The sequence below is a fragment of the Moesziomyces antarcticus genome (assembly GCF_000747765.1).
Source record: "Moesziomyces antarcticus DNA, scaffold: scaffold_v10016, strain JCM 10317, whole genome shotgun sequence".
Taxonomy (NCBI): Eukaryota; Fungi; Basidiomycota; class Ustilaginomycetes; order Ustilaginales; family Ustilaginaceae; genus Moesziomyces; species Moesziomyces antarcticus.
In genome coordinates, this window is record NW_014638994.1 from 68,381 (window position 1) to 90,681 (window position 22,301).

Genomic DNA, 22,301 nt, shown 5'->3' on the forward strand with positions numbered 1-22,301 from the left:
GCTTTCAAACCGCTTCAACCCGACGATCAGGTGTGCGACAGACGCCGACGCAACTGCTGCGGTGTTTCCTGCGGAATTCGTAGACCATGGTGCATGGACGCCTGCAGCGGCCAACGGCATTTGGACGGAGCGGTTCGCCGGGACCGCTCTGCGTGCAGTCGCAGCGTGCTGACTGATTGGGCCCCGTCCTCATCGCGGATCAGTGATGCCGAGTGCCGAGCATGACTGGGCAGGGAAGCCGAACCCGAACACGAACCAGCTCACGGCCGTGCGTCGTACGGTGTCGGGCACGGCAGCAAAGTCGAGATCTCATCTAGTTGCTCGCTGGCTGCATCTCAGTCCAGTGCACGATAAGGCTGCCGGCACTCGAAGGCGAGAGGGCAGCTTGAGCGGTACTGGCGAGGACGGGATCTGCAGATAGCGAGCTGTCCACGGGTCAACGCAAGTGCTTGCCGAGGCGGTTCTGACATTTCCTCGCGAACCCGAGCTTCACTGATGGGGGGATACAGTACAGCAAAACAGCAGCTGCGAGCTCAAGAAAAAGGAAGCAGAATTGATGAGGTGGGTGATTTCTCTTCTTTTTCTTTTCTTTCCTCGTTCATTTCAGCCTCCGCCGAGCGGAAACGGTTGGATTGAAATTCAGAAAAAAAAATCGATCAAAATGCCTGACGGTGGGAGCTACGACGGCGTTTGCTTTCCGGACGAAGAGTGCCGTCATCATCGGTCGAGTGCGGCAACACGCCATCTGGGCAGTCTTTGTGGATCCCGTTGAAGGCGCCGTGTGCGGGCGAAACCCACTCCTATGCGGCGACCAGGCGCATTCGACTCCGCCCACTTGCAGCCGCTCTTGGCTTGACTCAGCCCCCGCTAGTGGCCCAGTTCGGCACCAGCGCTCCGTCCTGTCGAGCCGCTCGGCGTGTGCATTCCTGCAAAGCGTCGCTCCTGCTTCGCCCATCTGCACGGTTGCGTGCGAAACGGCAGTGGAACACGCTCGTCGCTTGCCGAGCGCGTGGCCGAAGTCCTGTACCGTTTAAACTACGTCGCTGTCCCAGTGCATTGTCAGCTTCCACAGACACTGTGTCGCCTAGCTTTTTTTCAGCTCAGCGCCGGCTGCCCTCGTCCAGCAGCGATGCTTATAAGGTCATATGTAGAGATTGGTACAAGGCCGATGCCGCCCTCCTCACCATCTCGCTCTCCGCTGCTTGTTCTCTTGGTTTCCGTCACCTCGCCCTCGAACTTGGCTACATCGCTATCCCAACCAAGCCTCTCGCTGCGCTCCTGACAATCAACACCTCCCCCCATCCGCGCCGGCCCGACCCTGACGCCGCAGAGTGAGCTTCACGCCTCGATAGGCGGCCACGACAGAGTCTCCGCAGCAAGTTCTTCGCGGGGGCACCGGATAGCACCCGCATTGGCACATCCCGCTATCCTTATTCTAGCTTCGCATCGCAGAGGTGCAACACCATGGCAACTATGATCATGTCGCAGCACACAGCCGCACCCAGCGCGAGCGCAGGATACCCGGCGTATCTGGGCTCTTCATCGTCGTCTTCGTCGTCTTCTTCCGAATCATCGTGCTACTACGCTTCGTCCTCCTCATCGCCATCCTCGACACCTCCGCCTCTGGCGTCAGCACCGGCAGCAGCGCTGCAAGCAGCGACGATGGTGTACACGCATCCGCCCGAGGAATCGTTGCCGTTTGTCGTGCTCGTTGTGGACGACAACGCGATCAATCGCAAGGTGCTTACCATCCCGCTTCGCAAGCAAGGGATCCAGGTGGTCGAGGCCGAGAATGGGCTCGAGGCGGTCCAGATGTACGCGCAGGTGCGACCGGCGCTCGTACTGATGGACATCTCGATGCCTGTTATGGACGGATTCGAAGCGACACGGCAGATCCGCATGCACGAGCAAGCGCAATCGGCAACCATGCCCGACATTGACGGCGAAGGAGCAGGAGTGGACGAAGTGGTCAATATGCTCCTCACGCATCAGCGCGCGCGCATTGTAGCGGCGACAACGCATTCGGCGGATCGAGACTTTGCCGAAGGCAAAGATGCAGGCATGGACGACTGGCTTCTCAAACCCATCCGTCCCAGCACGCTCGTCAAGGACATCCTCGAATTTAGGCGGAACCACCTGCAGGACTTTGCTGCCACTCTGGCCGCACTCGCGACCGCACCTGTCAGCATCGCCGCCGGCGAAGCCGCGATGGAAATGGTGCTGGACCAGGCATCAACACCAACAGCCACAACAGCCGCTTTGGCAGCATAGACTGGCCCACAAGTCGCCTCCGCTCAACTTTCCGCTCCTTTGCATCGCATTCGCATATTCCCATCTTCACGTCCTTTCTCCAGCCATGCCTATTCATCTCATCGAGCATGTCTAGCGCATGGCTGGCACAGAACCCTCCAGCATAACTTTTGTCGTCCTGCTTTCTAACTCCTGTACTTGTACCGTCACTCTATCTTTTGGCTGCTCTTTCTGGCCTGCAAAACATGCTCTTTCTAATCACGCCTTGCTGCTGCATGTGCCATGCCATGCCGTGCTTGCTGAGCTGGCTCGTTCGTGTGCTCGCGCCGAAGCGAAGCGGCTAGATAACGAAGTTACGGAGAAATGGAGTGCAAAGGACTGGACAGTGACGAAAAGAGGCGTGCGGATTGGCGAATGAGTTCCCGATGCTCCAGCTAGAAGGTGCGCAGGGCAGTGAATGAACGGAAGGATTGAAGCATTAGGCGTTGAAACGGAGGATAAAGTTGACGAGCACGGCGATGAGCAGCATGACCGAGAGGACGGTGGGGCCGAAGCGGTCGTCGTACGGGCCCGATCCGCGATTGCGGATGGCGCTCGCTCGCCAGTGGTACGTCAACAATGCGTAGATCATGATAGCCATGGCTGTGGAAGGGAGATCGAATTGAGAGGTCGGGTCGGGTCAGCATACGAGGCAGGCGCGGACGCCGAGGCGATATGACGTTGCAGAGACTCACCAACAAAGGAGAACATGGCAGCCGAGATGCGGCCGATCTTGTCACCGAAGTTGAGCAGACCGGCTGCGAGTGCGGAGAGGGTGACGGTGAAGTTGAGCCATGACAAGACTGTTCGAAGCGAGAGCAAGAAGAAAGGCAAGGTGGTCGGTGTCAGCTTGCTGCAGATGTGTGGTGGAGTAGGCGGTATGTAGGCGAAACGTACATGTTCGCTCGTTGGCGAAGAAGACTTTCGGCTCGACACGGACGGGGAGCGCGATACGCTTGCCGGCCGTGCGTTGGAGAAGAGGCTGGGTGGACATTTTGAGCGACGGCGAGGGATGGTGGAGTCAGGAGATCGAACTTGAAGAGCGGCAAGTGTTGCCTTTGGTGCGTGTTCGCCGTGCTTGGCCAGGGGGGATGCGATGAAGCTGGGCGCGCGGATGCGTGTGTATGGCGCCGATGAAGGCAAGCTGCGCGAGATGGATGGTGGATAGGGTGATGGCGGAAGGTTGGGATGGTGACGGAGTCGATGGAAGGCAACGCAGCGCCTCGACCGTGCATTCTAGCCGATGCGCATCGAAGCGGATCGGATGCCACTCTGTGCAGCGGCTCCAAATTCGTCGGATTCTGTAGATTTTGGGCCCAAAATCTGTGGAATTTCGACCGGTGCTTTCACAGCAACAGCCGTGTCCACTTCGAAGCCAGCTTGTCCTTCCTGGCGATGCGAGACCGTGCAGGCTTGAGCAGGTCTCCAGAAGAACGCCGTAGCCCACTGGCGATCCTATCTCAGTCGAACAGCATCCTTCTCCCGGGCGATGCTGGACGCAGCGCCATCCAGCGGCGGATTCCCCGTTGGGCCAAAAGAGGCGGTGGAGCAGCCGTCAATTTAAAATTGGCGCCTCCACGCGCTCACTCCTCCACCGCCCATTGGACGCTGCCTCACCACCTACTCCAGACCCACCTTGCGCCTGCCCAGCTGGTTGTCTGTCCGCCCTGCCCTCTTCCATACGCTCGAAAATGCAGGGCAGCCATAGCATCGTCTGTTCTCGGCCCACCTGAGCTGTCAAGACGCCGAAAGCTTGAGTGTAATCCTCAGGGCAAGCGAGCACCAACAAGGGCGAGGTTCGAGGCTGGCGCCGGCGGAGAGTTAACCCAAGAGCGCACGTGCGCACTATCGTGCATATACTCGCACAGACAAATTCGGATCCAACAGAGGGCCTGTGGATTCGCTTTGTCGGCCGATAGATCTTCACACCTTCTGCCCCTCACCAAATCACGCGAGCATGGCATCAAGCTCGTTCGGCTCTTCAGACACAGCAGGCCACATTTCTGCAACTGGAAGGCACCAGTATGGATTGAAAGTGCATTGTGGGAACGGGAATCATGTACGCAGACCTTGACCCCGAGGGCCGAGGTGAGCAGAGTCGCACAACCTGACGGCTCGGCATCAAGGCTCCTATTGCGACTGGGTAGTGCCCCAGTGAGGCGATTGGACAGCATCTACTCGTCCTTCTTGTCCGAGTCCTTCTTGTCCTTGTCGTCGCCTCCCTTGCTCGCCTCTTCCTTCTTCTTCTTTTCTTCCTCCTCCTTCTTCTTCCTCTCCTCCTCCTCCTGCTCCTTGCGCTCCTCCTCTTTCCTCTTGGGATTGCCCACGACGACGTAGCTGTCGCCCTCGGCGCCTGCGCTAGTCGCCTCGACGTCGCCGCCCACCTCGGTATGCTTGATGACGCCACCCTTGTTGCCCTGTGCGCTCTGCTTGAGCAGCTTCATCTTGGTGGGAGCGTCCGCCTTGACCTCGTCCGCCAGCTTGGACGCCGTGCCGCCGAGCGTGCTCCTGCTGCCGGGCGCGTAGTAGTTGGTACCCGCCAGCGTGGCGATGATGCTGGTGCCAACGGCCAGCGTCAGCCAGAAGCGGTAGGTGGAGTACCACTTGGGCACCCATCCAGCGCTCGTAGCGCGCAGGTCGATGAACCAGGCCACCACGAACGACGCCCACTGGCCAATGAGAGCCAGCTGTGGCGCGAGCAGCGTGGTCGGCCATCCGAGCACCAGAGGCAGTACACCGATGGCGTAACGAGTGTTGCCAATGCGTCCGCCGTACTTGCTGAATTCGAAGCCCCAGTGCATCGCCCCCAGGAACGAGAGCAGCACCGCGCCGTAGCCCACCTGGATGTTCTGGGCGTGCAGCAGCAGAGCGCTTGCCGTCTCGGCGTCCATCGACTTGTCCAGCCCGAGGTTGACGAGATGCTCCTTGCGCGCCAGCCAGATCGATGCGCCCGCCGTGCTCACGTACGGGATCAGACCCGCAACGCCCCACAAGAGCGCTGGCCGCGGCACCACCTGCGCCATCTCAGCCGTGATGCTCTTGGCATCCTTGAGGATTTCGGACGCACCCGAAGCTCCGCCGCCGCCAGCGCTCGTCTGGGCGCCTGTGCCCTCGCCGCCCTCGCCGCCCTTGCCACCGCCGGCGATGGACGACTCGATGCTCGAGCGGATCGAGGCAGCCTCCTCCTTGATGTTCTGCTTGGTGTGCGACCACGAGTCCGAGGCAGGCTTGCCCGACTGAGGGTTGGCAGCATATTGCTGCAGCGACGTGTGCAGCGCGCGAAGCTGCACTGGTGCCAGCATCGATCTGCGTGCAGCCAGCGTCGAGGCACCAGCGAGGGACATCGCCGACCTCTGCGCCTTGAAGCCAGACGAGAAAAGGCTGCGCGAAGCAGCGGTACCGATCATGTTGACGAAACGCTTCGGCCAGGAGAGATGGATCTGCTTGATGAAAACGTGAGTGCCGCTTGACTGGGTATCAGCGTAGCTCAACAAGCCCTCTAAGTCGACTCGGAGGGCAAAGAAGATGATGTGTTGGTGGTGAGAGGCAGAAGATAGGCGCCAGCCATGACGCCCCTCTCCGATCCACTGGCCCGTGACCAGGTTGGCCCGAACTCCAAGTGGAGGGTAGGCACTTTTCGACGGCCCAGCAACACCAGAGCGCCAGTCGACGAGTGCGGCGTTCCGGGCTGCGGCTCGGGAGCACGAGGCGATGTGCCCTTCGAATCGACCAAACGCTCTTCCCACCGACGCTCTTTCTCGTCTTTTTCTCTATCTCACAGGTGCTATTTCTGAGTGTCCTCTCGTGTGGCATTCCTTTTCATCCTTCCTCCCATCAGACGAACATCATGCATTGCCGGGGTTCAATACCACTCTCTGGTAAGCCAACACCGCAAGCACCAGAAAGACCTGGCAGGGCTGGGAACTCTTGGATGGATGCTTTGGCTCCGAAAAGGCAGATGGACAGGCCGTGATGAGATCGACGTGATCTCGCAGCCAAGCCATTCCTGCGGGGGGCCGTCAGACGACCAGGAACGAGCAGAGGCACAGATGACTGGCAATACGTCACTCCACATGGACGCCATGTCACAAGGACGCCGCAACACGGACCACCGTCCGTGCGGTCGGAATGCGTTTTTGTGTGCGCAATGGGCCCTAACAAATTCCAAATTCAAGGCCTCCGCATCGGACAAGACCCGATGCTGGTGAGCCTGAAACCCCGATTGCTTCGGACTCTCCACATTTGGTAACCAGACTTGTGACTTCTCTGCCGCTCGGGGACTTTTTCCGGTTAGACATCACCTGCCCACATGCTCTTGAAGCCTCCATCGCGCATTCACCATCACCATCGCCCTCGGCTATAGCAGCTTTATCGCAAAGCAGAAGATACTCTCTGCAAATACCTGAATCGGTCCGTGCTGACGTTCCGCTGCACTCGAGGTACAAGACACAATGTCGAAACGAATGCCAAGCTTTGTCGATTTGGCGCATCGAACCGCCGTGACCGGTCTCGTGGGTCTGGGCGTAAGTATGCGCTGCAGAAGCGCGCCTAGCCGTGTATACAGCTGCGTTCCCGAACGCTCTGTGCAGATCTTCCTGACTGACAACTGGACTTGCCTTGCTGAACATGGCCTTCGCGCTGATCGCATCGACTTTTGCAGATCTGGGGACTCTGGCTTACAGCTGCTGTATGGAAGTCTCGTCGCGATGAACGATTGGTAAGTGCTGTCTTCATGACGATCACGCTATCAGAACGTGTAGGAGAGGACTGACGGGCTTCACGCTGCTCCGGCGTTCTCGACTTGCGCAGATCATCGCGTCCAACGGCGGCCAAATCCCGATCTCGCAACAAGCGCTTGCACTCTCGCAGCAACAGAACGGCCAAGATCCATTCCCAATCACAAACGACCCAAAGCACGAGCCAGGTCGTCGCGTATAAGTCGAGCTGCTCTGTACACCTGCGCGCACACCGCCACTCCCGCTCACTACTTGAAGTGATACAGGCATCTGAACCCCAGCATCGCGCCCATGGATACTATGACGCATTGCAAAGCATGTGCGCTTGTGGCTGTTTTCGCCTACTCGTATTCAAGATCTGGGTCTATTCGGATGAGACGGAGGTTGCCGGGCTCCTCGTCGAAGCTGAGCACACGCCGAAGCAGCGTCTATCACGACTTCACAGCGAAAGGCTCTGCCAGCATTAAGGTAATAGCGACATTATCCGATCTCCAAACAGTGCGAGTAAGAGCGAGATCGTGTTCCTGAGCATAACCGGATGGCCCTTGCTTCCCCACTTGTTCTCGATCCAAAGACGAAGAACGTTGGAAGAGGGGGGTGAAAGCAAGTTTTGGTTGAAATGCAAATGTTGCGAGAGGTCGAGATGTGGGCGGTGGCCGAAATCCGAAATCTGAACGCGGTGGAGAAGTCAAGAAGCCCCTCTCTTCTGGCCATCATCGCATCCTGCACACCACACCCTATACCCTGCATCGCACCATGAGCGCGCCATCCACCTCGAAAGCCAACGGAGGCAACGGAGCGACGGGCAGCAAGGCGGCGCCATCGCCCACGCTCTACGTCAAGAACATCGAGGGCAAGATCAAGAAGCCGGGTAAGTTGTCTTTTCACGCATCCTCACATGCTTCCTTTCTGACCATCTTGTCTGTTCCCCCTGATTAGAACTGCGTCGGCAATTGTACTCGCTCTTCTCCGTATATGGACGCGTGCTGGACGTAGTGGCGACACGCGCACCCGGAATGCGGGGACAGGCGTTTGTCGTGTTTGAAAACCCCACCACGTCGACGGCCGCCAAACGCGCACTGCACTCGTTCGTCTTCTACGGCAAAGAGCTGCACATCGACTATGCGACGGGTGCCAAATCCAGAGCCATCCTGCGCCGCGAGATCGGTCACGATGCAGTGCACGAGATGGACCTCGAACGAAGCAAGACCACCGTGAGTCGGCGGGGCGAGAAACGCACGGTCGAACCCAAACCCGACTCGGACGACGATGAGGAGGCGTCGAGGAAACGCGCAAAGCTCGATGACACAGATGAAAGTGTGGTCAAGGCACTCGATGTACCAGAAGCTATCGAGGTGGGCGTCTTGCAGGCACTCTTTGCAAGGCAGGAGGGCTATGTAGAGGTGACAGTGTTGGAGCAGAAGGCAGGGACGTGGACAGCAAAGATAGAATTCGAGGATGCGCAAAAGGCTAGCGCCGCAAAGGAGGCCCTCAACAACATCCAGCTCGATCCAACGTACTCACTCAACCTCGTCACGCAATGATGTCGACGCCATGCAATTCGCACTAGATTGTTTCCCCCGGTGATTCGTGTCAGATAGTTGCCTGTCTGCTTTCGTGCCGTGCTTCTGGATGCCAGATCTTCATCCACACCGCAAGCCGTCCGTGGTATGACTTTGTCACCTCGCATCCGCTCACATGAGCCTTCCGAAAGTCTTGCGTTCGGCTGCAGCGTTCGGCAAGGGTCACTCACGTTCGGTCTGCCATTTCAGCCTGGGCTTCTCTGTCGCATTCTCACACGCACACGCACACGCACACGCACACGCACACGCACACGCACCGCCAAGCTTTTATCAAACCCAGAGATTGTGCATTACAAGAGCAGCCAGATCCACCCCAAACGGAAGCGCAGTGGATCTAGTGGTCAATGATGGCGAGGTTGCCTGAGATGAGCTTGTTCTCGAGCACCGAGCCCTCGGGGATCTCGATCTTGTTGCCCTCGTTTGCGACAATGATGACGGTGCCGCGGAGGGTGATGTTGCGGCCGAACACGACGTCGCCCTGCACGGTAAGGTGGTCGAGCTCGATCATCTCGGGGATCGACTTGAACCTCTTCTGGAACTGCGCCACCTTCTTGAACGTGTCGCCGAGCTTGACCACGGGCGTCTGCGAGAACATGCGGCCGGGGTTCATGAGCAGCTTGCCGTGCTCGAGCGAGTAGAGGTCCGAGGTGATGAGCAGCAGATCCGAGCACGATTTGACGGGCAGGAAGCGCGAGCGCGGCACGTTGACACCCTTGGCGCCGCGGAAGTGCTTGATCGCAGCACCGACGGCAGTCTCGAGCTGGATGACCGCCTCGCCCGAGTCGAGCGCCTTGTTGTTGACGATGATCTCGAGGTCGAGCTCCTCGTTCTCGAGCACACGCTTGACGGCGCGCAGGTTGAGCCAGAGGTTGTTGGTGTTGAAAATCTTGAACTTCTTGATCGACTTGAAGTCCTCGACGTGCTCCGAGGGCACCTGAGCGATCTCGAGCAGACGGATGGTGCCATCGTAGTCGATGAGCGTACCACCCTTGACGTCCGCCTTGGTCTTGTCGGTGACCTCTGAGATGAACTCGGCCTGGGTGTCGATCATGTGCTGGTAGATGTTGAGGTCGACGTCTGCACCGAGGTTGTCGACGTTGGAGACGAAGAGGTACTCCTTGCCGGCGGCGATGAGGCGGTCGAGGAGGCCGGAGTTGTTCATGGCGTCAAAGAGATCGCCGTGGCCGGGAGGGTACCAGAGATTCTTGTGGTCCGTGGCGGAGCGCGGGCAGGGGAGGAGCGACTCCTTGTTGACGCGCGGGTATCGGGACTGGTTGAAGGTGAGGATCTCGAGGTTGTGGTTTGCGTACTTCTGGATGACGCGTGCGGTGTCGTCATCGGTGTTGAAGGAGTTCATGAGGATGAAGGGGACGTTGACGTTGTGGGAGCTGTTGAGGTGCTCGATCTGGCGCACCGAGAGGTCGAGGAAAGTCATGCCCTCGCGCACCTCGATGACCGACTTGGGACCGGTGCAGCCCATGGTGGTGCCGAGACCACCGTTCAGCTTGAGCACGGCGAGCTTGTTGAGGATCGAAGGGTCGGTGGCCTTGCGGAGCTCGGCGTAGGGGGTGATCTGCTCGGGCGATGGGGGCTGGATCTTGTCCCAGACACTGTCAGAAATGGGAATTCGAGTCAGCCGGGATGCTATGGAGGGCCTTTCTGCGTCTCTTGGCCCTGCCGAGCTCAAGCGCGCGAGTGAACAGCGTACCGCCGAAAGCTTGACCGGACCAGACTGACAGCTACTTACAGCTTCTCACCCTTGGCCTTTTCGGCCAGGTATCGGTTGAAGAGGTTGAAGAAGTTGGACATCTCGGCGTCAACAGCCTGCCAGCGCAAGATCGCAGAAGAGTAGAGTGTCAGTTACCGTGTCGTATCTGTGTTGCGATTACTACAATCGCTCGCGCTGGTCCGCTCGTCCGCGGTCTGTGTAGAAACGTCCTTCGCGAGCGAATGCAGTTTCAACAACTACGCACCTTGCGAGCGACGGGGTCATCGATGCCTGAGACGAGCGCGTTGAGCTCGTTGCGCATAGCCTTGGCAGCTACGCCGGTGGTGGCCGACTTGAAGTCCTGTTTGTCGGCGGCGCAGGCGAAAGGACAACGTCGTGCAAGTCAAGTCAGCGGATGTTCGACCATGCATGGGGCTGCTAGCTGACACACTTACGATGTGGGAGGCACCGCGGGTGCGGGAGGCCTTGATCTGGGCGCCATTGTTGGGCGTGGAGAGGGTTGCGTTGGACGACATTGTGGAGAGTGCGACCAGAGAACGACGATTGGAGGGTGACTGTGGGTGGTGGGGGTCGGAAGGAAGGGTTGGAAGAAGTGCAGCTGGTCTATATTCACTCTCGGGGACTTGGCTTCACGCTAGTCGATGGTGGCGATGCGATGCGATGCGAAGCGCGATGCGGCCCGCGGCTGGTTTTTTGGGTCGGAGGGCGACGGAGGGCACGCACGCACGTCCGCACACACACACACGCATGCTGCTGCTGCTGTCCATCAGCTGCGCCGACCGACCGACCGACCGACCGGCGAGGCGCACTGTCGGAGCAGGTTCCAGGCCGCCGAATCGAACTGCACAGCGAGGGTGCAGCGAGTGTTGTGTTGCTCTGCTCTGCTTTGCCCTGCTTTGCGTGGCGCGTGCGTGCGTTTGGGCGTGGGCAGTCGCTTCGGGCCTTCTCGCACTGACCAAATTCGAATCCGCGCCACCCTGGCGGAAAAAGGCTCAGCGCAGGTGCCCGAGCCACCGCCGCTTCCGGCACCTCTTGAGGGAATTTTTGGAATTTTTGGAATTTTTGGAATCTCTCCTTCTTGCCACCTCGCCTCGGCCTGGCATCGGGAGGCGACGAGAAATTGCGCACGCCGCCAATCCTCCGCACCTCGAGATCCAATCATTTCTCGCCACCTCCTCTGCGCGCTCCCCTGAGCCTATGCTTGTCGGTCCATTGTAGCTTCTGCGCCCGTCTGCAACCGGATGAGTGCGCACACGCAGCTCCATTGCTTCGGAATCCTTCTAGCGTCTTGCAATGGCCATATGATTCCCAAAGAGCCAGGTACAGCAGCGCAAAGACTGGCTCGGCTGCGTGTAAGTTTCAGTTCGGCCGTCTCGCGAGGGGAACGCCAGAGACCTTGTTTGGCTCACCGGCGAGCAGCGGCCATTTTTTTCGTGCCTTGGTCGCATTTCCGAGCGCCAAAACCAAAATACAGTAAAAATAAGAATAAATTCAATGCACTCTCCCGCCCTTTGCCCGTGGCTGCAGCGCCAGTTTTTGTTCGCAAAACTCGCTTGCGTTGGTTCGAACGTGCGCCTGGCCGCTCCCTCCTAATCGATACAGACGCCCACGCCTAGCCGTCCAAAACGGCGCTCGCTCGGTCCGGCGAAGAGCGAGGCCCCGATCCCAATCGTTTCTCCCCCCGCGCTCAGCTGGCCTTGCTGCACCGTGAAGATCCCTGCAGCTCCCCTTCACCGCCCACATCGTTCAGGCGCACACAACCTAAACTTTGGGCCCCAGGGTCGCGTTCCGACCCGCAAATCATGTGGCAGATTGCCCCGCCAAACCCTCACCAGAGCCAAGGAAACGTCGTCTGAGCTCCGGGGCCAATCGATCGGATTCGTGTATGACAAAGATGCGCGCTGGGTCCCAGACTGACAAAAAAGCACGGGATGCGGTGCGGACGATGCGATGCTGGAACGACAAAAGCGAGAGTGGCCAACCCTATCCACGTGGCCGAGTGTGGTGCGCACTAGCTCCCCCTAAGCAAGGCGCGTGGGGCTACCCGACTGCATCCTTGCGCCGACTGGTGCCTCAGTGTCGGAGCCAGGCTCGCTGAGTTCGGCCCAGCTGTCGCTGTCGCCGGCATCGCTGTGCGCAGGCGAGAGCGCTGCCTCCCGACGCGCCGTGACGTTGAGCGCCTCGCTCGCGCTCGAGATCGTCGGGCTCGGCGGCGCGTCCAGATGCGACCAGCGAGCCTCCGAGTCTGCCGTGTCGCTGATCACCTCAAAGTCGGGCTCGCTCCCGCCTGAGCTCGACCCCGCGTCTGCGCCCTCGATCGGAGCGGCGAGCGCACGGTTCGAGCGATACGGAGATGACCCGACGCTGCTCGTACCGTCATCGCGAGGAGCTCCAAGGTGTTGCTCAGACAGCGTCTGCGAAAGACCATTGGTGTCGAGTTCCATGTGACCTTCCTCGCTCAAGTGGCCGTGCGCAGACGGATGTTCGATGACAGACGCCTCATCGTCGGTGTTGCGGCGAGAAAGAGCGGCACTGCGGTTGTCAAAGACCGCGTGCCAGGACGAGGCGGTGTCATCGACAATGTCTGCGAAAGGGTCGCACTGCGACTTGGATGGAGCAGGGTCCAGCGAGGGCGGAGTGTTTGGCTGGCTGAAATCCAGACCCAGAAGACCGTTCTTGGCCGCGTCGTTTTCGGCGGCGTCTTCTGCGAGAGTTTCGCGGGGCTCGGCATTGAGCGCACGCCCTCTGACCGTGTTGAAGCGCGAATCGCCGGCGTCGGCCAGCGAAGCGGTATCTCCGATGCTGGGTGAAGCGTCACCCAGATTGTGATGCGACAGCTCGGGTGAGGCTGGAACGCGCTTCTCTTCGACAGCGGCAGTGGTAGCGGTCTGATCTGCAGCGATGCCGCTCGCACCATCAGCGTTCGATCTGCGTCGTCTTCTGAGCCCGTCGCTGCTGTGATGGGGATTCGAGCCGGAAGCTTGCATCATCGATGCGCGTAGCTGGTCGCGATAGGCCGACGCCTCGCGCTCGTGCATCTCGAACTCGTGCTGCGATCTCTCGCTGCTCGCCTCCTCGCCCACACCTCGGCGGAAGTCATCGAGCTCGTCGTCATTCAGGCGAGTATGGCCGTCGTCGCCTCGTCGTCGCTCGTCTCTGCGCGTGCGGAAGTCGCGATGGATCTCGTTGACCGCCTGCTCCACCTCTTGGCGCAGCTTGAGGAACTCGCTTCGGACGCCTTGCGCGAAGCCGTGCGGCCAATTTTCATCTCGCCACGGCCGAAACACGGCAAGCTCGAAGGCGACGACTGCGCCAACGCCTGCACTAGCCGCAGTAGCGAGCACCAGCGGATGCACCATCAGCGTTCGCTCTCCACGTCGGCAGACGTATCTATCGAAGCTGTGCGCGGCCGGAACGACAATTGCAGCTGGTCCAGGAAAGAGTTGTGACCTGGTCGATGCCGGCGCCGACTTTGGTGCGTACAGTCGAGCTGCTGGTCAAGTGCTCGTGGTGTGGCGAGGATGCTGGTCGTTGTTGCTGTGACGGATAGTGGAAAAGCCGACTTACTGCGGGGTAGCTGCATCGCTGCGCAACTGAGCGGGAGCTAGGCGAGAGGTAGGGCTGAGCCACACGGGCAAGGCGGTGCATGGGCGCCAAAAAAGTGGAGCTTGGATCGCCTTTTTTTTCCGCGCGCAGAGCAGAACCCTGCATGAGCTGTGCCGAGGGTGTCTGCGCAAGGGCCGCCGCGAGAGTTGGTCCTTGTTAGAGCGTTAACTCGAATAGGGGTCCTGAAACGCCGCTCTCAGGCGAGAGACTCGGGCCTTGCCATGTGCGCCTCAGCTCAGCTCTGCGTTATGACCCGGGTTCATGCTCAGGTACTGGCGGATGCGACACCGCTCATAGCGAGAAACGACTGCTGCGAGCAATACACGAGGCCGAGACAAGCTAGCAAGCTGTTGGAAGACTGATTGAATATGCTGTGGGATTGAGAACGATGTGGTTGCGTTTGCAGGCTCTGCGTGGCTCACTTCTTCCAGAGGCCCATGAGCTCCTTTTGAAGGTCTCGCGCACGCCTCTCCTTCTCCAGGCTCTGGGTGCTGCGAAGCTGGCCGACGACGTCTCTGGTCTTGCCAAAGTAGACCTCCTGGAGCTGGTTGCGCATCTTGGCCTCCATGTCCTCGATCATGCGGCCGACGTTGGCGACGTGCGAGACAAAGTCGGGCAGCGCATAGTCTGCCTCGGACTGGCGTGTGAGACTGCCGGCGATCTCGACAGTGCCGACACGCGTGGACGAGGCCTTTGCATCGACCGCATCTTCGCCCTCGTCGCGACGCACGAGGCTGAGCATGACGGTCGAGGTGAGCTTGTAGCTCGCACTGGCGCCCGTGGCTGCCGACGACGATTTCGAGCTGCCACTCGCGCGTTCTGTCGCCTCAAACACGTGGATCGAGTCCCATGCGCCCGCAACGCCGTTGCCGCCGTCTTGTCCGATCGCTATTCCGAGATAGGAGCCGAAGTAGAGAAAGCAAAGATTAGCATCTGGTTACAACGCTGAGGCAGGCAGTGAGTCCCACTTACTCTTTTTGAGCAACACCACACCGGCAAAGGTGGAGGGGGCTTGGGTGCCGCCAACGGCAGCCGAGGCGAGCGAGCTTGGTTCGCTGTCGAGGTCCCACAGATACACGCTCGACAGCGCGTTCTCGTAGTAGAGCTTGGCGTACGTCTCAAAGGCGTCGTTGAACTTGAGCTCGAGCGAGCGAAGTGAAGCGCTGGGCCGGGTGCCTGGTTCTCCGTCGACCGATTCATCCGCATCGGCCGAGATGGGTGGATGGTAGGTATCCGAGATCCACGAGCGCCAGCTGTCGCCATCCTTGTTGTAGTCGCAACACAGGAACTCGCGGCCAGCACCTTGCTTGGAGTCGTCGATCTTGACCCGCAGCGGCTGATCGACCGACGAGTAGAGGTCATCGGCATACGAAGGGATGAGCTTGACGATCGACTCGAGGTTGGCCTCCACCTTGGACGGTGGAAGGCGCCGCAGCAGATCGAGCGAGAGGTCAAGCGGGTCGGTCATGATGGCTTGGGCGCGATTGCTCTGCCTGGAGGTTAGGATGACAAGATGCAATTGTTACGAGGCACTGGTGTTGTTGCGTGTGCGGTGTTGCAGGCGCCGCGGTCGACTCCACTTTGCCTCTCCGACCGTCACGGCTCCACGCTTCCTCGAACGGGACCGTGCGAGAGGGCGTATCCTAAACCACCTAACAAATTGAGAAAGCATCATAAATGTTAGACCCTGACAAATCCCTCGAATTCGGCGCCCAAAAAAAACGGCGCTGTTGGATTGGCGGGCTGTCGAGCATTGATTTGCCCCGCGCCAGGCAGCGCGCCACAGCTGCTGAGCACGCCATAGTCGGCGTCAATGATGTGGAACCGGTGGAGGCAGATGGAGAGCTGCAGCCTGCGTCCTTGTGCAGCTCCAACGGCCAAGGCTGCTTGGCTCGCCCCGCGCCTTGGTATCGGCGCACAATCTGGCCGGTGATTCCCCCCACGCCCCACGCCTGTGCCGGCATGCCTGTGAAGGTTGAAGGTCGAAGGTCTGACGGACCCTCGACCCTGTTGATGGAGCTGCAGCACAGACCAGTTTCAAGAAGATCTGATGCAAGAGCAGCGGCTGCCTCGCGCTCGCGCTATTTGGCTGAGACAAGGTGCTATCCTCCCATCGGCGCCTCGCTGTTCGCCAGCCGAGGTCGGCGCTGCCCCAGCACTGGCTCACTGTTGGTCGGCTTTGCATATGGCTCTGGCTTTCAATAGAGCCGACCGGCCAGGCGTTGAGCACGTCACGCCCGCAATCTAACTCTCATTCGACTGCCGGTACCGTCCTTTCAGGCAGGAGTCAGAGAAAAAAAAGTGAGGAGACGCTCGACATGTCTACTTCCCAGGAGTGGCGGCACCTGGCCGCCGAATCATGAGCTCTCGCTCGAAGCTTGTCGGCGCACGCCGGTTGATAGAACGTGGCCCCCCCATCCGCTACCCGCTGGGCCGCACAGAGCACTGTCCAATATATACACGCCGGTCACTGCCGTCCTTGTTGACAGGACTCCACCATCTGTCTTTCTGTCGCCTCGTCCGACTTTCCCCTGCTTCTTCTTCTGATCTCCGTCCCCTTCTTTCTACACGACAAGGACTTCGTTCACCATGTCGCACTTTGACACCCTTCAGCTCCACGCCGGTCAGGAGGTGGACCCGGCCACGAATGCGCTCGCCGTGCCCATCTACGCCAACTCGTCGTTCGCCTTTAACGACTCGGCACACGGTGCTGACCTCTTCGGTCTGCGCAAGTTTGGCAACATGTAAGTTTCACACACTCACGAGAAGCAGAGCAGAGACAGGACCGATCCGGCTGACATTGTTTCGCGCGTCCCTCCGACGATGCAGCTACTCGCGTCTGATGAACCCCACCAACGATGTGTTCGAGAAGCGTATGGCTGCGCTCGAGGGCGGTGCTGCCGCGCTCGCCACCTCGTCCGGCCAGGCCGCGCAGGGCATGGTGGTGATGGGCCTCGCCGGCGCCGGCGACAACATTGTGTCCTCGTCGTACCTCTACGGCGGTACCTACAACGCCTGGGCCAACCTCTTCCCCCGTCTCGGCATCACCACCAAGTTTGTCAAGTCGGAGAAGCCCGAGGACTACGCGGCGGCGATCGATGCCAAGACCAAGGCGATCTACATCGAGTCGATCGCCAACCCCAAGTACATCGTTCACGACATTGCTGCGATCGCCAAGGTGGCGCACGACCACGGCATCCCGCTCGTGGTGGACAACACGTTCGGTGCGGGCGGCTACCTGGTGCGCCCCATCGAGCACGGTGCCGATATTGTGGTGCACTCTGCGACCAAGTGGATCGGCGGCCACGGCACCACCATTGGCGGTGTGATTGTGGACAGCGGCAAGTTTGACTGGAGCAAGAGCGGCAAGTTCCCGCAGTTCACCGAGCCCTCGGCGGGCTACCACGGCCTCAAGTTCTGGGATACGTTTGGCCCCATCACGTTTGCCATCTACCTGCGTGTGGTGATCCTGCGTGACCTGGGTCCGTGCCAGAACCCGTTCGGTTCGTTCCTGCTGCTCCAGGGTCTCGAGACGCTCTCGCTGCGTGTGGGCCGCATTGTGGAGAACGCGCTGTCGCTGGCCAAGTGGCTCGAGCAGCACCCTCAGGTGTCGTGGGTGTCGTACCCGGGTCTGGAGAGCCACCCCTCGCACGAGACGGCCAAGAAGTACCTGCAGCGCGGTTTCGGCGGTGTGCTGTCGTTCGGCATCAAGGGCGACGCGGCGAAGGGCAGCGCCTTCGTCGACAGCCTCAAGCTCGCCACCAACCTGGCCAACGTGGGTGACGCCAAGACGCTCATCATCCACCCTGCGAGCACGACGCACCAGCAGCTTAGCGACGAGGACCAGCTGTCGTCCGGTGTGACCAAGGACCTGATCCGCGTGAGCGTCGGCTACGAGTGGATCGAGGACATCAAGGCCGATTTCACCCAGGCGTTTGAGAAGACCTCGGGCGTCAAGGGCGACGTCAGCTCGGGCCAGACCGGTCCCGCCCCCGGCCTTTCGGGCTCTGTGTAAGCCTCTTTCTCTTTGTGAGGAGCGTCCAACCCGCTCTGTGATCTTTGTCGGAATGATAGCATTCTGTGGTAATAGTGTACCCTCTTTGCATTGCCTGAGCGTGATGACATCGATGAGGGCTTGTATTTTTACAGTAGTCGGCGTTTGTGCGGGGATGCATTGCCAAAGCGAGACGCGACGGGAAGCTTAGGGCGGTCAACGGCAACAGCGGTAGCAGCGGAAGCGGAAATGGAAAAAGGCGAAAAGGGCTGCTGGCGAAAACCCCCTTTTGGACGCCAACACGCAGCTTTCCTAGCGAATTTGCCGGTTGAGCGGAGGGCGGWGGGCGGAGGAGAGACGCGCGCCCAGCTGAGCCGACTCGAGACAAACACACTCCCACACCCACACACGCACGCAGCCAGCCAGCCAGCCAGCCGTCCACTCTCACACGCACAGGCACGCACCCACGCACCGCTGCTCTCTCACCCACGCAACCGCCTGCACCCACGCGCCAGCCCCTCGCCTTTGACCATCACCATCGCTGCGACCTCGTTTTCCCCTTTCCTTTCTTTCTCCCTACCAAGTTTGTGTCTGGATAGGATCGTCAACTTGAAGACGCAACAGAGGCTGGCTCCAACTGCATCCCCCACGCTCTTTTCGCACCGAATCTCGATACCCGGCAACTCGATCGCCCTCTCGCTTGACCCCAAGTCCACACATCTCCATCGCGCCTCGGGTCGATCCTTTCTCTTGCGCGCACATCGCATCGGCCACCTGCCCTTGCCTCTTCTTCCATTCCGAGCTTCCCGATCATACGAAGGCACGTAGCGCTTTTGACGAAATCGGCACAGCATGGGTTCGAGTCTGTCCAAAGCGATGGGCAAGATCTTTGGCAACAAGGAGATGCGTATCCTCATGCTCGGTCTGGACGCAGCAGGCAAGACCACCATCCTGTACAAGCTCAAACTCAACCAATCCGTCACCACCATCCCCACGGTGGGCTTCAACGTGGAGACGGTGCAATACAAGAACGTCAAGTTCAACGTCTGGGACGTAGGAGGACAGGACAAGATTCGACCTCTTTGGAGACACTACTACACCGGCACCCAAGGTCTCGTCTTCGTCGTTGACTCGCAGGATCGCGATCGAATCGACGAGGCACGTCAGGAACTCCACCGCATCATTGGCGACCGCGAAATGCGCGACTGCTTGCTCCTCGTCTTTGCCAACAAACAGGACCTACCCGGCGCCATGAGCCCCGCAGAGGTGACCGAAAAGCTAGGCCTGCATAGGATGCGCGATCGAAGCTGGTTCGTCCACCCCTCGTGCGCCACCTCGGGCGAAGGCCTCTACGAAGGCCTCAGCTGGCTAAGTCAGAACGTCTCCTCCTCCAAGTCCTAACCACCCCGCACCTGGCTCTGAGCTAGTCCGATGTACATATCCACGTCTTGCCGCCCAACGCGACACTGTAATACCCTCCACGCCTCAACCTCATCCCATCACACCAACCAAAACCCAGAGCGAAACAGACCAAGAAAGACCGAGTGAATGCAAAGAAAAAGAGGGTGACATGTCCAGGGTGCCTAACAATCCAAACGCAACCGTGCGAGCTGATTATGCCCGGTTCGACGCCGCCTCGGAGCTCGATGTGATACTGGCGCCTGGAGCCGCGTCGGAGCTGCTGGCGCCTCGGCCCAGTCCGAGCCAGTTGGCCCATCCGCGCAGGCTGTAGTCGGCCGCGCCCGCGCCGCTGCCGACGACCGTGCGGCTGTTGCGCGCCGTGTTCTGACGCAGCATGCGCTCGTACTCGGCCTCGGACAGCCCGCCGCCGTATCCACTGCCGTATGCACCGTAGCCGCTGCCGCCCACGTTGGGGCTCGGCTGGGGCGACGGGTTGGAGTGATTGAGAGGCTGCAGCAAACCGCGGTCGCTGAGCATGCCCAGCACAGCGTTGGCGATCTGGTGCGTGCGGCCCGAGCCGCGGCGCGCCTGGTGGTGGGATGCAACCGTGCCGCCAAGCGCGCCATGCTCGAGCGCCACCGCATACGACGGCGGCGAGGCGTTGTGCGCCCGTACTGTCGCTGATGACGATGAGGCAGGCGGTGGTAGCGGCTGCGCAGGAGAGGGCGGCGTGGCTGGAAAATACGAGTCCTCGACGCCTGCTCGGCCGTTGGTGCGCGTCGAGGCGTCCGAGAGCGAATGTAAGGAAATGTCGAGGCGATGCGGCGTGGGCGGGTTGGGAGGGCTGCCGTCCGAGGAATCGTCCAGCTCGAGCGCACGGCTCGGGCGCAGCGATGAGGTGCGCACGGGAGCGGGCGAGGATGGGGCGGCCGAGTCGTAAGGGAGGCGATGCTGCGAGGTCGAGGGCGAGCGCTCGTCGTACGGCGAGATGGGCGGAGGCGGCGATTCGCGCGGATTTGCGGGTCCACGCTGCGCATCCGTCGAGCTGCCCTGACCGCTCTCCATGAGGATGGTGCCGCGCTCCTGGCCGTAGGCGGGCGGCGGTGCGAGGGTGCCTACCATGGGCGCGAGCCCCCACTTTTTGACGTTGGCCTCGATGAAGACGAAGCCTGCCTGGCCGAGATTGACGTGGATCTCGCAGGCGCCGTCGGCGCCGACGGTGGGGAAGAGGTTGTAGCGGTTGAGACCGATGAAGGCGTCTTCGAGGCGTTTGCCGTTGCGGGTGAAGAAAACGGTTCCGGTGCGTGGACGATAGCCGATGCCGATGACGTCGCCCTGGCCGTAGGCGGGGCCGTAGGACTGTGCAGCGAAGGGGTAGTTGTGGCACTTGAAGCCGTCTGCGGAAAAGTAGCCGATGGAGTACTTGGACCAGCCGGGCAGGCGGAACTGCGGGTAGGGTTTTGTGGTGAGGCCGACGGCGACGTTGGTGGAGTCGGGTTTGTTGAACATCTTGACCTCCCAGTAGTAGACCTCGTTGATCTTGGGCAGGGGCAAGTTGCTCTGTACGCATACGCCGCCTCCCTCCTGTGGGGCCATGCCCTCGCCGTCTGCGATGAAGGTGATTTCGGTGCGTGCCTCGACAAAGACGGAGGGGTTGGACTCGTAGTCTGGGTCGAAGGACCAGGCGCTGACGCCCTTTTCCTGGATGCTGAGGAACTGGCTGAGGGTGATGTCGGTGGAGAGGGTGCCCGGTGGATAGGCGAGGGCCCAGTCCTTTGCACGACGGTAGCCGCGTTGGGTAGGGTCGTCGACGGATTCGAGCCAGCGCTGTTCGAGGCCGTCGAGGCCGCCTGTGCCTTCGAGCTCCTCTTCGCGGCCTACGTCGAGCGGGCCGTCGGAGTCGCCGAGCGAGATACGAGCCCTGCGCCTTACAAGGATGACGAGGATGATGAAGAGGAGGAGGAGGAATAGCAAGGTAGAGAGGAGGATGAGGAGTGGAAGGAGGAGAGCGAGCGTGTCGTCGGCTGTGGGTGGACGCTGGTAGATGGGTTCGTCGGGCAGACTGATGATGTCGAGCGGCTGGATGGTTGGGCTAGGGTCCTGGGCATGGCCGAGCGACTTGAGCTGCTGGTTGAACAGACGCTCTCCGGACAAGCCGAAGGGACGACGGAAGCGCGGCTTTGTTGGTGAGAGGGATGGATCGTAGGCATCATCCCTGACGCGGTCGTCGTTGGAGAAGGTGAGAAGGGCGTCCATGTCGAGGACGGACTGACGGAAGGGATGGCGAGTGTTTGAGGCAGCATTGAGCGGTTGGCTGGATCTAGAGGACGACGCTGGCGAGTCTAGAAAAGGTATTGAATTGGATGAAGACGACGAGGGCGCCGAGCTGGAGCCAGGGCCGGGCTTGCTCGCCGGCATGAGAGGTGCTCGTACGTTGGCCATGGTGGTCAAAAGCGAGGTGCCAGCAGCACCATGTCCGGCCGAAGCGAGATAACGAAGGTGGAGTCGGCCGAGGTGACTTGGTGCAAGTACGATGTGGACCTGTACGTAGTTGGGAGGGTTGTGGTGCTGCGAACAGGAAGAGACAGTAGTGGCGGAGGATGGAGAGATAGATGAGCGACGTTGGATGTGTGTGTGTGGAGTGAGTGAGTGCGGGCGCTGCCAGGCGAGTGTGACTGTGCTCTCGGGGGGGCGGATGTGGTGCGCTGAGCTGTGCAGTGCAGTGCAGTGCAGCAAGGACTGCAGATTCAAAAGTGAACGGCAGCTCGCCCCTCTCTCGGCACGGCCGTGGACCGACGCAGCAGAGCACCGCGAAATTGCCCCAAAATTGGGCGCATCTCGGGCTGCTTCAATCCGTGCCTGGCAGCCGCGCGCATTTCTTTCCCTCTCTCTCTCTCTCTCTCGACCCCTGCGCCCGGTCCTTTGCTCTCTTACATCACCCCCGTCTGACATCGGGAGCCTTC

General features: G+C 60.3%; 11 protein-coding genes across 11 annotated transcripts; 5 read left to right on the forward strand and 6 right to left on the reverse strand.

Annotated features, from left to right (window-relative positions):
* Positions 1 to 495: 495 nt before the first annotated feature.
* PAN0_016c5239 (response regulator) lies at positions 496 to 2,271 on the forward strand (the record flags this gene model as incomplete). Its single annotated transcript, XM_014799180.1, has 5 exons — positions 496 to 561; positions 708 to 779; positions 872 to 1,058; positions 1,154 to 1,331; positions 1,440 to 2,271. The coding sequence occupies 5 exons, from the start codon at positions 496 to 498 to the stop codon at positions 2,269 to 2,271; spliced, it is 1,335 nt and encodes a 444-aa protein (XP_014654666.1).
* Positions 2,272 to 2,728: 457 nt separating this feature from the next.
* PAN0_016d5240 (vacuolar transporter chaperone 1) lies at positions 2,729 to 3,283 on the reverse strand (the record flags this gene model as incomplete). The annotated part of the gene is made up of 3 exons (XM_014799181.1): positions 2,729 to 2,892; positions 2,985 to 3,092; positions 3,187 to 3,283. 3 exons carry the CDS (start codon positions 3,281 to 3,283, stop codon positions 2,729 to 2,731), a joined length of 369 nt encoding a protein of 122 aa, XP_014654667.1.
* Positions 3,284 to 3,525: 242 nt separating this feature from the next.
* Positions 3,526 to 3,970, reverse strand: PAN0_016d5241 (uncharacterized protein; the record flags this gene model as incomplete). The annotated part of the gene is made up of 2 exons (XM_014799182.1): positions 3,526 to 3,744; positions 3,914 to 3,970. 2 exons carry the CDS (start codon positions 3,968 to 3,970, stop codon positions 3,526 to 3,528), a joined length of 276 nt encoding a protein of 91 aa, XP_014654668.1.
* A 493-nt stretch (positions 3,971 to 4,463) lies between these two features.
* PAN0_016d5242 (mnn4-regulates the mannosylphosphorylation) lies at positions 4,464 to 5,696 on the reverse strand (the record flags this gene model as incomplete). Its single annotated transcript, XM_014799183.1, has 1 exon — positions 4,464 to 5,696. One exon carries the CDS (start codon positions 5,694 to 5,696, stop codon positions 4,464 to 4,466), a length of 1,233 nt encoding a protein of 410 aa, XP_014654669.1.
* Positions 5,697 to 6,740: 1,044 nt separating this feature from the next.
* On the forward strand, positions 6,741 to 7,227 carry PAN0_016c5243 (uncharacterized protein; the record flags this gene model as incomplete). The annotated part of the gene is made up of 3 exons (XM_014799184.1): positions 6,741 to 6,812; positions 6,950 to 7,006; positions 7,099 to 7,227. The coding sequence occupies 3 exons, from the start codon at positions 6,741 to 6,743 to the stop codon at positions 7,225 to 7,227; spliced, it is 258 nt and encodes an 85-aa protein (XP_014654670.1).
* Positions 7,228 to 7,781: 554 nt separating this feature from the next.
* On the forward strand, positions 7,782 to 8,569 carry PAN0_016c5244 (spliceosomal protein; the record flags this gene model as incomplete). The annotated part of the gene is made up of 2 exons (XM_014799185.1): positions 7,782 to 7,896; positions 7,965 to 8,569. 2 exons carry the CDS (start codon positions 7,782 to 7,784, stop codon positions 8,567 to 8,569), a joined length of 720 nt encoding a protein of 239 aa, XP_014654671.1.
* Positions 8,570 to 8,942: 373 nt separating this feature from the next.
* Positions 8,943 to 10,852, reverse strand: PAN0_016d5245 (UTP-glucose-1-phosphate uridylyltransferase; the record flags this gene model as incomplete). Its single annotated transcript, XM_014799186.1, has 4 exons — positions 8,943 to 10,218; positions 10,356 to 10,432; positions 10,582 to 10,677; positions 10,772 to 10,852. The coding sequence occupies 4 exons, from the start codon at positions 10,850 to 10,852 to the stop codon at positions 8,943 to 8,945; spliced, it is 1,530 nt and encodes a 509-aa protein (XP_014654672.1).
* Positions 10,853 to 12,358: 1,506 nt separating this feature from the next.
* PAN0_016d5246 (F-actin capping protein, beta subunit) lies at positions 12,359 to 15,907 on the reverse strand (the record flags this gene model as incomplete). The annotated part of the gene is made up of 6 exons (XM_014799187.1): positions 12,359 to 13,736; positions 13,905 to 13,958; positions 14,366 to 14,831; positions 14,916 to 15,436; positions 15,564 to 15,586; positions 15,728 to 15,907. The coding sequence occupies 6 exons, from the start codon at positions 15,905 to 15,907 to the stop codon at positions 12,359 to 12,361; spliced, it is 2,622 nt and encodes an 873-aa protein (XP_014654673.1).
* Positions 15,908 to 16,532: 625 nt separating this feature from the next.
* PAN0_016c5247 (o-acetylhomoserine (thiol)-lyase-like protein) lies at positions 16,533 to 17,958 on the forward strand (the record flags this gene model as incomplete). The annotated part of the gene is made up of 2 exons (XM_014799188.1): positions 16,533 to 16,687; positions 16,773 to 17,958. 2 exons carry the CDS (start codon positions 16,533 to 16,535, stop codon positions 17,956 to 17,958), a joined length of 1,341 nt encoding a protein of 446 aa, XP_014654674.1.
* Positions 17,959 to 18,789: 831 nt separating this feature from the next.
* Positions 18,790 to 19,338, forward strand: PAN0_016c5248 (ADP-ribosylation factor 6; the record flags this gene model as incomplete). The annotated part of the gene is made up of 1 exon (XM_014799189.1): positions 18,790 to 19,338. The coding sequence occupies one exon, from the start codon at positions 18,790 to 18,792 to the stop codon at positions 19,336 to 19,338; it is 549 nt and encodes a 182-aa protein (XP_014654675.1).
* Positions 19,339 to 19,551: 213 nt separating this feature from the next.
* PAN0_016d5249 (SPRY-domain-containing protein) lies at positions 19,552 to 21,780 on the reverse strand (the record flags this gene model as incomplete). Its single annotated transcript, XM_014799190.1, has 1 exon — positions 19,552 to 21,780. One exon carries the CDS (start codon positions 21,778 to 21,780, stop codon positions 19,552 to 19,554), a length of 2,229 nt encoding a protein of 742 aa, XP_014654676.1.
* Between the last annotated feature and the right edge of the window lie 521 nt (positions 21,781 to 22,301).